Genomic DNA, 14,376 nt, shown 5'->3' with positions numbered 1-14,376 from the left:
ACCTGCACTCCCACAGCGTACAGCGACTCCATTACTACCAACAACTCCATGTTCTTACTCTCCGGATCAGGACATCTATCAGTGCCACCCGCATCAATCCACTCATACTCCATGGGAATTACGTTCAAAATATATTGCATCACAATGTGGGAAGTCATCATAAAACACTGCACCAACCACTGACGCATTTCCAAATCCACATTATTCTTTGTAATGGCAGGTAGCAGTCAGTGTAAAAGCAGTATGAAAAGTCCCTTGTCTGTTTCTTTTCAGCAGGACGTGAGGCAAATACGTCCTTGGATAATGACATCAGAAACTTGTGGCAACTTTTTTCCCCCAGACGACACTGGTACATAAGCACACAATGCAATAGGCCTGCAGGAACTGAGATAGGTGCCCATAATGCACTGCTGCCAGAGTTGAACTTAGGCAATCTGATGGGAACATACTAAATCAACTTTGTGAGCAGCTTTGAACACACTTTTGACACTATAAAACCTAGTGGTAGAAAGTTGACTTCAATAAATTCAATTTTATTCACAAGTGCATACATACTCTCAGGAAGGTTTCTGCAACCTGTGGTTCCGGAGCCACATGTGGCTCTTTAAGGAGCTACTTGTGGTTCCAAAAGCTGCTGCCTCTTAAAAGAATGTACTTATTTAAAAGTAAATTCCATTTAAGCAGTGGCAGCTCTGGAGCCTCTGACCAATCAGGGGTGGCAGGGCAGGAAGCCTGGAAGTGAACGCTGGCCAGGCAGGGGGCCACCCCACTTGTGCAGATGTCAGCCGGCAAGAGAGCTAGGGGGACAGGCAGCTGAGCCTGCCCCTGCTGAAACTGTATAACCTTGCAGCCCGTAGCAGAGGAGGGAGCGGCAGGGAGCAGTGGGGAGAGGCCGCAGCAGAACTATGGACTGAGGTGAGTTAATCCTGGGGGCAGAGAGGGAGGTTGGGGCTCAGAGTGGTTAATCCTGGGGGCTAGGGGGTTTGTGGGATGTGGGGGTAAAGCCTGGAGATGGGGTAAAAATTTTCTAATGGGCACAAATATTTGTGTGCGCACCTGTGCTGTTATTAAAATAGGGGTGATAAAAAGCACAGTTTGATCTTAATTATTAAGGTCTGTTTCCTATTCATGTGCACTGCGGCTCTTGAAGGATTGACTTTGTAACTGAAGTTGAAAAGAGGGCTCTTCTCACGATTTCCGTCGCAGACTCCTGATCTAAGGTATTTACTGTATCAGATACTCACAGGCTAGTTCTCAGATAATCACATCTGAAGAATGCCAATTACAAAAAAAGGTCAATTTGTTTCTTAAATCAATTTCATGCATTTAAAGTACACATTGAACTTGCAGCCTCAGGGCCAGACCCATGCTGAACAGAAAAATTTCCTGAAGCAGTGGATGTCAAAACAAAGCACCACTGGGTCTCCACAGATCTGGAAAGAAGGAGTGCAGGTGTGGGGGGAAGCCTGCAGTTTTGTGGCCTGCATGGTCCCACATACAGGGCCCTGCTCATACCCTAGGTCCCAGCTGCCAGCTCTTCTGCTCAAGTTCAGGGTCCCTGCCGCTGGCTGCAGGCGTCCACTCCTGTGCCTGACCAGGGCTCCAGAGCCACACAGCACTATGGTCTCAGCCTAAGGCAAACAAAGAGCACTGACAGGGGCCAGCAGCTGGACCCCCCAGAAGCTGACCAGGGACCAGTGGAACAGAGCAGGGAGCTTGGTGCTGTTGGGTTCTCCACACCCACTAATTTTTCCCTCTGAGCGTTCCAGCACAAGATTACACCCACACAGTTGCCACCTGTATCAGACCATGGAAATCTGTATTAGAGAGGTTCACCCAGTAGTGATGTACCCTGCATGAAGTACTTATTTCCACATACAAAAGGATTTTTTAAAACCTCATTAAAATAACCACACATCCTGGCTGCAGTTTTAAGAAGCAATGCTTCTCTATCTTTCTATATATTTTAATCCAATTAAGTTCAATATATTCAAATTGCAGATTTTTGTAGAATACGGAAATAAGGTTTTAGGGTTATTTTAAACCTAGATTTTTCTTTAATGGCAGCTTTCACGTAACATGCTAATAAAACATACTTGGCATTTCTGTAATTTTCAGCATTTTTAAAATCAATATATTTAAAAAATAAGATACTCACTTACCTTTGGTGGCTTTCTAGATGTTGGAGAATCAGCAATGGCCACAAAGAAGATTGCCCACACATCAGACATGTCACAGGAAGGCAATAAAAAGAAACAAATATAAACAAGATGAACGTCTAGCGCACTTAAATTTTCATATTGAATGCTTTGTACAGAAGTAAAATCAAGTGTACAAGTTATTGCTGTCCAAATACTAAAGCAGTTACATTTCAGATTTTAAAAAAAAATATAAGAACCATTTGCTGTGGCAGGACAAAGCCCAACTGACTTCAACAGGGTTTGACATGGGCTCAAAAATCCAACAATCCAAAACATTGCATATGTTACAGAATTAGAAATTAAATCTCCCCTCACTTACTACAAGTTTGATTATTAAATGAGGAAGAACAAAAATATTAACCTTTTTATTTTCAGGTTTGCTATTAACTGTGGAATATCTTTTTTATAAATATCAGATGCACCTCAGTTCAGCTGTGTGATATTATCCTGATTTAACACAGAGTTAAATCAAAGGAAGTTGTAAGGGGGAAACAAAATGATGTTTCAGATAAGACGTGCAGTGAATCATTTCAAAGATGTTAAAACAACAAGGATTGGGTTATCAGCTAAGAAGGTAGCTAACCATCAAGGCTGCCTACAAAGCTTTTTACTCTTCCCAAATCTAATACTATGATTAAAGGAGGATATTCTGCCATTAAAGGAGCTCAACTTAGAAAAAAGAGTGGTGTTCGGTGAGTTACTGAGGCCTACCCAGAGAGAGCTGAAAGGCACAGCAGGTGGGAGAAGGAGGAAATAGAAACACACACACACACACACACACTCTCTCTCTCTCTCTCTCTCAAAGCAGTCTGCTTCTCCCTAGCCAGAAATGGGTGACTTGTACCAAAGCTTGCAAAGAATGAATAAGGCTTAGGCAAAGGGAAATACAGGTCAAGGCCTTTACTAGTTTTAACTCCTTTGCTCTGTATGTTTTGTACCTTTGGATGAATGATCAAATGTTTTGAAGAAGTGATTTTTTTTAAGTTATTTTAATAAATTGCTATCACAGGTGCCATTATTTAGTTTCCTGGTGGTTTTCCCCTTGCTGCTTGCTTCCTTTGATTTAATTCTATGCATTCAGCCAGAATCATATTGCACTAATAATACCACACCAATTTATGAACTCGGTTCAGCCTATAGTATTGGGAAACAGGCGGGTTGCTAGCTACAGCTCTAGTCCTGAAGCAGCAAAACAACAATAGTTCCACCTGAAAAGGGTTGAAGATAGTGAGGTCTCATTGCCACAGGTATACAACTGCAACTTCCTGGTCGCGGGTACTAGGGCAGTTGCTGTGCGGGTGGGGGCAGGGGCTCCAGCACAGCCAAAGTAGACTCTATTGGCAGTGGCCGGGGGAGGCAGCAGGGGAGATCCCCTTGCTGTCGACCAGGGCTGCTGCAGTGGGGCTGGAGCACTCCTGTCCAAGGCATGCCATGAGCCACCACAGATGGGGGCTGCTCCAGCCAGACTGGCGTGCCCCTATCCATGGTGCTCCTGGTCTGGGATGCTGCAGACAGGGGCTGCTCCAGCCACTTTGGAGTGCCCCCCCACCTGCAGTGGTACCATGTGCACAGATGCTCCAGTCAGGCCAGAGCAGCCTGGGTCTGTGCATGACAGGTGGCTGCACTCCAGCCTGGCCAGTGCAGTCCCTGTTGGCAGCAGAGTGGCCGCCCAAGCTACCACCCCAATTTAATCAGTTGAACTTAATATTTTATGAGTTAACTAATCAAAGGGATTTCACATTCCTAATTTCAAGTGAAATTCACCTATCCATCCATCACTGATGGGGGTGCCAACCAAAAAAAATTCAAAACCCCTTGATTACTCTGTTCCCAACCAGGAAGCACATGGGGCTAAATCGCGCCCTTAGATACATGTCACAATTCCAGAAGTCTACTTCCGTTGAAGACAATGCAATCTTCCATGGTGCTATAGAATACCTACCTTCCCATCACAGGAAGTCCTGGCAGATGGGGCTAAAAGGAAGGACACATGAGAGAGCAAACAGTTTGCTCCTTATGAGGTTCTCCTGGGAATTCTCCCACTCAGTTCTCCTAGAATTCAATTAGACTCCAATCTTACTCAGGTTCATTTATTTAGCATACCACAAAACTAAACTGAGTTGATCAGACTCACACGTAGGAGGTGGGGTTAAAGTGTACTAGTTTTCAACTAATTTTTATTTGCAGACCCCTAAAAGATTTTAAATGGAGACGCAGACTCTTTTGGAAAGCTCAGTCTGCAGATCCTCACTGGTCAGACCTCAGTTAAAAAGCACTATACTATACTGATGACAATTTTTTGCAGACCCCCTAGGCAGTCTGAATATTGGGCATACCAGGCAACTAAGGCAACACTGAAAACCTCTTTCTTTACATACATTTAGACAACACATTGTATTTTTTCTAATATATTGTATTAAATGCTTTGGAATTGGATTGGTCACTTTATGAGAGCCAAACTTTGTACTGCCTATGTACAGCCATGCCCTAGGACACAACCATATCTACTCCAATCCCTCTGGCAAGCACTGACAACATGTTTATCAAGCATTCTTAAGCTAAGATAATCCCCTGGGGAAGTAAAGAACAGAATGACAGAGTCAAACAAGTATCCAGAAATCACCTGCTACAGAACAGGCCCCAAAAGGAGAATACCAAAACACCACTAGTTATCACCTAAAGCCCGAAGCTAAAACCCCCTCCAGCGTATCGATTCTCTATAAACTACCCTGGAAAACGATCCCTTACTCTCATCAACCTTAGGAGACAGGCCAGTCATCTCCTACAAACACCCAACAACCTGAAGCAAATATTCACCAGCAGCCACACACGACACCACAGACACACTAACCCAAGTACCTAACCCTGCAACAAGCCCCATTGCCAACTCTGTCCTCACGTCTATACAACTGACACCATCGCAGGACTTAACTACGTAAGCCACATCATCAAGGGCTCATCTATCTACACATCCACTAATGAGATATGTGCCAGTAATGCCCCTCTGCCACCTATACTGGCCAAAATAGACAGTCTCTGCCAACGAATAAATGGACACAAATCACACATCAAGGAAGGTAAAATACATAAACCAGCAGGAGAACACTTTAACCTCCCTGGACACTCAGTAGTGAATTGAAAAGTAGCTATCCATCTACAAAAAAAATTACATATGTTTAAAAAACCCTTCAAAACCAGACTACAAAGAGTAACAGTAGAGCTGCAATTATTTAACACAATCAAATTAAGACTGAATAAGGATTTAGAACGGTTCACTCATTATAAAAGGTGATTCTCCCTCTCTTGGCATTCACATCTCAGCATCAACTGCTGGGAGTGAGCCATTCACCCTGACTAAATTGGCCTCATTAACACCAGTCCTATATTTGGTAAGTAACTCCCTCCTTTTGGGCATGTGCACGTGCGCATGTCCCAGCCTCTGTCATTTCCATTCCAAAGCACGTGACAAAGTGGGTTGTACCTATGAATGCTGAGCTTTTAAAATGCCACAGAATCCTCATTTTTGCAGATACAGACTAACATGGCTACCCTTCTGAGACCTGTGTACCACTTATTTTACACCTCATTTTACGTTTTATTTATCCATTGTTAATCCTGTTGATTGTAAATGGTTCTCTGCATATTCCCCCTTGTATTAGCTAGTACAAGGCATTCTATTTCCAGGCTGCTGATCCACTTATTCTTTAATCTTATCTCCCACAAATGATGACTCACTCATGTCCTATTACTCATAAGATAGGCACATGTTCCCACCACCCAAAGACATACTCAGACTTGTCAGGAGACCAGCAGGAGAATGGCTCCGTACCAGCTCAATACTCTTCATCCTTACTCAGCAGCAAAGCTCTTGTACTAAGTGGTGCTCCCCTGAGCTTCTTAAAAGAGACCTCCACATCCGTGAGTTTTTGGGAAGAGGAAGAATTAACAGTGTAGGGAAATATTAACCTTACTGGGAAATTCTCTGCAAGGCTGATGGACAGACAATACATATCCCTCTTTCACCCACCACAAACTCAATGAGGCTACATCTACACTACAGCCAGGATCAACAGAGCAGAAATTGATGAACTGGCAGGTAACTTAGGGGGCCCAGTGAAGTCCTGCCAAACTGCCTGACTATCATTCTCCAGTCAACCCCAGTATTCTATCCCTGTCAAGAAGAGTAAAGGTAAGTCAATGTCTTTTGTCAGCCCCATAGGGTGTGGATACTACAAGCAAGCAATCAAATGGGGAGTGATAGTGTTCTCTCATTACTGAGTATTATCTTACATTGGAGTTGTGGATCCTTACGTGGTTGATAAGGCCTACCTTTGAATCACAGCTTATATTACAGTGAGGACATACGTTTCCAAATAGGTCAGGAGGCCAATAACCATGACTCAGTGCCAGCCGCTCCTTCCTCCTGAGCATCTTGTCCTCCCTAGGCGCTTGCAGGCAAGTTAAAAATGCAGGAGACCATTGCATAGGACTGCTCTCCATTTTGAGCAGTCATGAGCAAGTGTCTCCCAAGTGTCAAAGTCAAAACTGCACTTCTTTAAGCTGTACTTAAGCTTGTCCTTATAGCACTTCTGTTGTACTCCTATGTTATGGTACCTGTCTTTCAGCTGGGAGAACAGGACCTGTTTCAGGATGCAATGGTCAGGCATCCAGACAACATGACCAGTCCAGCAAAGCTGCTGATGGATGATCATTGCATCGATATTGGTGGTCTTTCCCTCTTCCAGATTATTAAATGTCGGTGTGTGTCTGTCTTCCCCATTTGGTCTTCAAAATCTTATGGAGGCAGGGTTGGTGATGCCTCTCAAAGACTCAAGTGATGCCTATAGGTTGTCCAAGTTTCAGACCCATACAACAATGTTGGAAGAACAACAGCTTGATAAACAAGAAACTTGATGTCTGTTCCAGAATCATGATCTTCAAAAACCCTGTGCCATAAATGAGGCTGCACTGGCACAGCTCAGACAGTGTTGGATTTCTGCATCAATATCTGCCTTGTATGAGAGATGACTTCTAAGGTAGAGGAAACGGTTGCCATTCTCCAGTACTTCTCCACCGATTTAGTAGATGGAGCATGCGATGCCTCATTTGTAAAGGGTTGGTGGAGCACCTTCAATCTTCTTGATGTTGAGTGCAAGACCAGGACACGTGTAATCATAGGCAAACACATTCAGGATAGTTTGAAAATCTTTTTTCAGAGTGGGCAGAATCTGTATTGTACTCAGCATGCTGAAGTTCCACAATAGGTATGATGGAAATCTCACTCTTAGGTTACATCTAAACTACACAGAAGATCAACCTGGTCAATCTTCCATAGTTGGATTTCATGAGCCTGGCGAGATGCACAAAATTGAACAATCTGGGGTCAGCAGTCAACCCCTGTACTCCTCAATATCACAAGGAGTAAGGGAAGTCAGTGGGAGTTTCTCTCCCATCAACCTCCCTCTGTGAAGATGGCCAGGTAAGTCAATTCCAGCTACACAATTGCTGTAACCAGAATTGCTTATTTACAATTGACTTACCTGCCTAGTGTAAACTGTCCAGATTCATCCAGCTAAGCCTGAACAGCTTTCCCTCCATTCTATAAATGACTTCAGTGTCAGCTTGGAGCTTCCTAACAATTAGGTAAGGAATGATGGCAAAGAAACCCACAAACATGGCACAAACTAAAGGTACATCATCAACTCAACCTATGTTATACACATAGCTGGGTTTGTGTACCTTAGGTTGGCTTTCTGCGGTAATGTAGACACAGCCTCAGTATCCTGTTGCAGAAAAGGAGACAGATGCCTTATGGAGTCACTTTAATTGTCTTTCTGAACAAAACCTGTGTCAAAGTGTTTCTATTGAGGTGAAACTGGGTCCAGAAGGATTTGCTAAGAAACTAATTGCTTTATATATCATTGTAAAATATTTCCTTATATTTTTGCAGTTATGGTTGTGTAATTTTTTCCTGTTATCCTCCGAAACCAATTTTGTACTTTTTTTTCTTTTTTTAAACAGTGACATTTGATGGTAGACAGATGCAAGAGCCCAGTCGCCAATTTCATTCAGCAAAATGCTTATCACCCTCAGATTTTCTTGATTTCACGCCACAGGGAGTAGCCATTTCCTAGTGTTCCAAAATTATTTTCCTGTCAGAAAAGCCAAACTAACAACTCGACAGCAAAAACACTTGCTGGTTCCACCAGCAGCAACAAGGACAAAAGGGTCTCTGAAATCATTCAGCTAGCTCAGACCACAACACATTTTTCTTTTTAGTTATTTGGAACTTCCTGGCAATTTATGGTAATCATCGTTCTGGCAACAATTCAGATAAAGAAGCACTACAGGATTCATTCTGATCTCAAGACATTGTTTAAGCATATGCAATTTAATTGGTATTTCAAAATACAGTGATCTGGGGATGGGATATGATTTACTGGTATTAACTTCCTTCAGTGCAACTAAACCACCACACCAATATAGCTCACTGTTTTGAAAGAACAGTTGAAAGTTCATCTGTTTAACCGGTTTCTCAGTAAGCATTAGGCTTTCCAGAATGCTTACGAGATAACTGGTTACCAGACATTTCCCAAACTAAATCAGAGCAGTCTGGGCTGCGTTGGGCCAGCTTGGGGAATTCCTGGTTGCGTCGGGGGTGGCGGGGGAGGCACACAGAGATGTCTGTTAGGCAGGCAGGACCAACATTCCCTGTAAGACGAGCGTCAGCTGTCCAGGAGAGATTGACGTGCTGCACAGCTGATTAGCAGAGCGCCCACTGAACCCACAGTGGACAGCACGTGTTTCCAGTGGTGATGCACATCTGCACACGCCTGCGTGCATATAAAACCCATTCTGCTCATTGATGGAAAACAATTAAAGGAAACACTGGTCAAGTACCCCAGACATAGCTGCACTGGCTCAACCTCCAGGACAGAAAGCCCCCATCCACACTAGAGCACCCCTAGCCTCATCCACTGTGGGCAGGTAGTCCTGGAGTCACTCCCACCACGCCTATCGCACAGACACAGCTGTGGTTCACCAACAGTTAACCACTTAATTTAATTTTAATAATTTGACTGAACTGTTTTGACCGATATTAACATCCCTATTAGAAAAGGTGTCCATACAAATGTATAGAACCAAGCCTTGTAACTTTTTACATCCAAATATCAATTTGATTAGACACAGACCTTTACTAGATTTGTAATGAAAATGACAAAAATGATTCTGTAGCTCTAAACCCAGAAGAACACACGCTGGAAAAATATGGGGTCTTGACTTCATATAGAGTGCAATGTCCCCCTCCCTTCCCCCGAACACACATTTTTCCCTCTGTGGGAGGCCTCATTTTCCCATGCACTCCACCCTTTCCAATTCTGATAATGGTACCTGGACTACACACATCTGAGTTGTAACACTTGGCCAGCACCTCCACTACCAGCTTTAAAGGGTGCTTTACTGTGTTTCAGAGCCCTGTTTTCTATTATTTATTCTTTTATTTATTGTTCAAAAATTTCACAGACCAGTCACTGTGATCCCAGGTGCAGGTCTTAAGGGAACACTCCTGGCTTAGTTTTGTTTTGGATGGGGGGCAGGTACCGCCTAGAAGCAGCTGTAAGCTAAGTTTATTTAAGTGCCCCTCATTTTCAACGTGCACCTTCAAAGCTTCCTTAATGTTGACAACAGCCCACTGAGCTTCTCTAACAGCTCCAGTGTCCAACTTTGTGGGCAAGCACAGTGCGCCTCAGTGTTCCACCATTCTGGAAACAATTCCCCTTTACTTTCACAAACTGTGCAAAATGTGATATGCTGCAATAACCATGGGAATTTTCTCCTCAGTGAGGTCTAGCCTGCCATAGACACCCCTCCACCTTGCCTTCAATCTCTGACAGGTGCATTGGCTCTCCATGTGGCACCTGGTTCAGACTATAGTTAAAACACTCTGTAATGCTCTCCAGGAGACCCATGCACAGTTTCAAGAGCCAGGGCTGCAAGGAGTAAGCGGGTCTCTCAGGATCTCTATGGGCACATCTCCCATTGTAATCCTCTGATCTGGAAGGAAACTCCCCACCTACAGCTTTCTGTACAGGCCAGCATTCCTGAAGATGTGTGCATCATGCATCTTTACAAACTACCACATGCTAATGTCTGGGGAATGTTCACAGTAATCCAGAACCGCCCCTTCATGTCTATGTACTTGACAGCAAAGACGTCTGTGCTAAAAATCGGGAAGTGTACCATCTATTGCTCTCTGCTCCCTTCCAACATTCGGGAAATCACATCTCCAAAAAGCCAGCCACTAGGTCATGCACATTTCCCAGAGTCAAGCTCCTCTGTAGGTGAATGAAATGTATTGCCCTGCCCAGTTGCAGCAGTACAGCACTAACGGTAGACTTCCAAACTCATTTGCAAGTGACTGGTTGTAGTAAACAGCTTCTACATAGCAACTGCCAGAACTCTCAGCAGAGACAGTGGCTCTCATTCCGGTGTCCTTCCACTGCAGGCGGGTGGTGGTGGGGGAGCTCAACATACAGTTGCAGGAACGTTTGCTTTATGCATCCTAAAGTTTTACAGCCACTGGTCTTCCTCCCATACCTGCATGAAAATGCAATCCTATCAATCAATGCTGATTTCCCTAGATCAGAAGTGATGGTCTACCCTGTGCAGCTTCTCCATGACTGCCAAATGCAGTCACAGGTTCCCACTGTCCATACCACACGAGTTGTCAGGCACCTACGAATCTTCTTCCTCTGTTAGTAATTTCAATATGATTTCCACTGCAATGTGCAAGATCCTCATGATATCTAAACAGTGCATACAAGAGAAGAGCAGAATCCATTTTCTCCCACTGCAGATGCAGAGTACACAGCAGAGAGTGACAATTGTAAAAAAGTGCAAAAGGATCCCAGAAGCCCCCATGTCTGATGGGAAATTTTGACTTGTCCAAAAATGTCCTGCACTTTTTGTTCCATGACCCCACAATTTCTAGCAGAAGAGGCATGGTGGGATACATACCACAGTGCATTGCTCCCTCTGTCAATGGGGGTGTTCCCAATGCAAAAGCCATCTGCTGACAGAGGGGGCATGTGAACATGCGACTGGGCCACTCTCAATTTCTATGTATCAACATTAGTTTCCTCAACAAAACTTGGTAGGGTAGATATAACCTAAAACATCTCCTGAATTTACCATCTCTGAGGAACAAGTCCCTTTGTAGACTTTGCGGACTGAAAAAATTCTAATCACTTCCCATACCAACATTAAGTACAGATTAACTAATTGGGACAATTAAAATACCAGACAACTCAAGTTATACTCCTTCTGTATCAGGTCCATAGCCCTTTTATTAAGAAAAGCATCGCAAGTATTTAACACAAGACAGGACCATCACGAGGGGAAAACACGGCTTGTTAAACTTCACACATTAAATTGCAGTCTTTTAGTACAATCACACTTAAAAGACAAAAGATTACAGTCTGCTATACAGAACTATAATCACTGGCAAAAATAATGTTTTCCTCCTTCTCTCATCCCCTCCACATTTTGGATTGAAAATATGGTAAGCAATCTTGTCAATACTAGTTAAAATTGAGTACTTCTTAGTAGCATATCTGTAGCATATTTTATAAATGCTATAAATCACAATGACCTACAAAAACTAAATGATGTTTACTGAAGACCACCAAATAGAGTAACAATACTTCTTGAGTGGTGTCAGCATGCTTAGTATAGATTGAGACTCTCCTCTTTATAATAAATAGGAGGTATGTAGTAACTAAAATAAACTAGAGCTAAACTTTTTTCCATTTTGGTCAACATTTAATTTGCTCATTTGTTTAATATGAGCAAGAGAGTAACCACCAGCCTCCACATCGGGGCTTGAGTATACTGTACATTGGAAGCCAAACCACAGTGTAAGACAAAGACACAGTTATGAAGGTTAAGATTTTATTTTCTATTTTGCATAAACATTCTTTGCTTAGCATCATGTTCAGATTATAGGCAACAAGCAAGAACCCATGAGTTCCATTGTCACATTCAATTACAATGCTGGAGAAAAATCACGATTCAAATTCCATCCAATTTATGTTACTAACGAAATTTCAAGAGATGCTAATCAGGCATGACACCACATCCTTTCATATGGCCATACAACTGTACGTTAACATTCCCTGAATGTAACCGGTAGTAAAAAATTAGTCTGTTGGAGACTGTTACAGCAAAATTCACACCCGTTTTCAGCTTTATATTGACATGACGACTTAAAATCATAGAAGTATTCATTACTTTGCTATGGTAGATCAGAAAGGAATTACTATATTTGATCAGTGTATTTTTAGAACATCACTTAATTTTAATGTTAACACATTAATTCAATAATTTCCACTGACTTACTAGAAAGAATTCTGTGGAATAAAAGTCCGTCATGTGTCAGTAAGTGTTTGAAAAATTGTAATTGCCTTAAAGTATTAACACTGAAACCAGATGCTGATGGGTACTTCGCAGACAACAATACTGGTGCACTGGAAGAAAAGAGTAAAATGATATACTTTGAAGTCACAAGAACCATGAATGGAAATAAACAAGACAAGTGGGTTCAAGGAACAAACCTGTTAAATAACAGCCACTTGCAGAGGCCTTGTGTCAGTTCCTTACACCAGTAGAAGTCAAATTTGTGTCCCCTCTCCTCTTGGGGAAACCTTAAACACAACATTTCTAAAATGTGTGTGTATATTTTTAGAGAGGTCCTGAAGTTGCTCTGTACATTTCTCTAGAATCTGTCTGGCTGCAAATATCATATCAGCAGTGCCTCAACCGACATAACAATGGCTTTCAGGCATAATGTCTCTGTGATTTTCATCAACTTGACCAAGGCATTTAACATGGTCAACAGAAATGGACTCTGGAATACTTGGGCAAATTGGCTGTCCTGAAAAAATCATCAACATTGTTCGGTCTTTTCAGGATAGCATGCTTGGTCATGTCGTTAACAACTGAAAGACATCAGCACCTTTTGAAATATTAAATGGTAAAGCAAGGATTTGTCCTTGCTCCTCTCCTGTTCAACATCTACTTTCCAACATTGCTGTCAAGGACTGCACATTGGGCATTCCCATGAGCTCATGGGAATAAGGGGACTTCAAAGTAGGTGGTGTCCTTTCGAAAAGGAGCCCCATCTGGACGCGACGCGCAGCGGCAAGGCGCGTCAATTTCGAAGCGCCGCTGCCGCCCGCATGCTAATGAAGCGCTGAATATGCATTTCAGCGCTTCATTAGTAAACTTCGAAATGGCCATTTGCATGGCCATTTCGAAGTTTGGGGCACATGTAGACGTAGCCTCAGTGAAGGATGCAAAGGAGCTTTTTGATCACTTTGTTACGTCTACTCATAGCTTTGGACTCACAATGAGCCTCGAAGACAGAAGTTATACCTCAGCCTGTTTGGAAAGAGCCCAACATTCCAGTGATCACGGCTGCTGACACAGGCTGTAAAAGGCTGTTGACAAGTTCTGCTACCTCAGAAATATACTGTCCTCTAGCATAAACATGGAATGTGACGTATCTACTTGATTAGCGAAAGCCAGCACTGCCTTTGGAAAACTTACCAAATGCATATGGAATGACAGGGTATTGAACTCCATACCAAGGTAGCAGTTTATCAGACAGTTGTCCTGAATACCCTGCTGTATGGCTCCAAGTCATGAACAATATATTGCCACCATGTTTTGAAACTCAATCAGTTCCATATGCACGGTCTGAGAAAGATTGTGCACGTGAATTGGTGGGACAAAATTCCTAACACAGAGGTTCTTAAGCTGTGTGGCGTCATGAGCATGGAAGCAATGCTTATGAACAAACAGTTTTGCTGGACTGGTCATATTATGAGGACTGATGATATACGGATACCAAAGATGATCTTATGGTGATTAGTATAAGCACTATAACAACTTCTTCAAAGCTAGCATGAAGTTATGCAGCATACCTCCCAATGATCTTGAAAATCCAGTTCAGGACAAATTGTCCCGGCAGCAAACCACTAAACAGACTCTCATATGCTTTGAAAAGTCAACGTATCCAGGTTCTACAGGAAAGACATAGGATCCAAAAAGAACGTACAATGCCCGAAGTTGATGAGTTTTTATGTGACATCTGTAATTGGTTCTGCTGATCAAG

General features: G+C 42.8%; 1 protein-coding gene across 6 annotated transcripts in view; it reads right to left on the bottom strand.

The window, feature by feature from the left end:
* Nucleotides 1-14,376, bottom strand: part of KIF13A (kinesin family member 13A) — a 220,233-nt gene that overhangs the window by 152,160 nt on the left and 53,697 nt on the right. For 5 of the 6 annotated variants that reach the window (XM_074987606.1, XM_074987602.1, XM_074987603.1 and 2 more), the window contains exon 3: nt 2,163-2,175. The exons of the other annotated variant lie outside the window; for it this stretch is intronic. In XM_074987606.1, coding sequence (XP_074843707.1) covers nt 2,163-2,175 — 13 coding nt within the window. The remainder of the gene's footprint in view (nt 1-2,162; nt 2,176-14,376) is intronic. 6 annotated transcript variants of the gene reach the window in all.

This window comes from Carettochelys insculpta, chromosome 2, assembly GCF_033958435.1.
Source record: "Carettochelys insculpta isolate YL-2023 chromosome 2, ASM3395843v1, whole genome shotgun sequence".
NCBI lineage: Eukaryota > Metazoa > Chordata > Testudines > Carettochelyidae > Carettochelys > Carettochelys insculpta.
The sequence above is the reverse complement of the archived record's forward strand: the minus strand, read 5'-3'. Positions and strand labels throughout refer to the sequence as shown.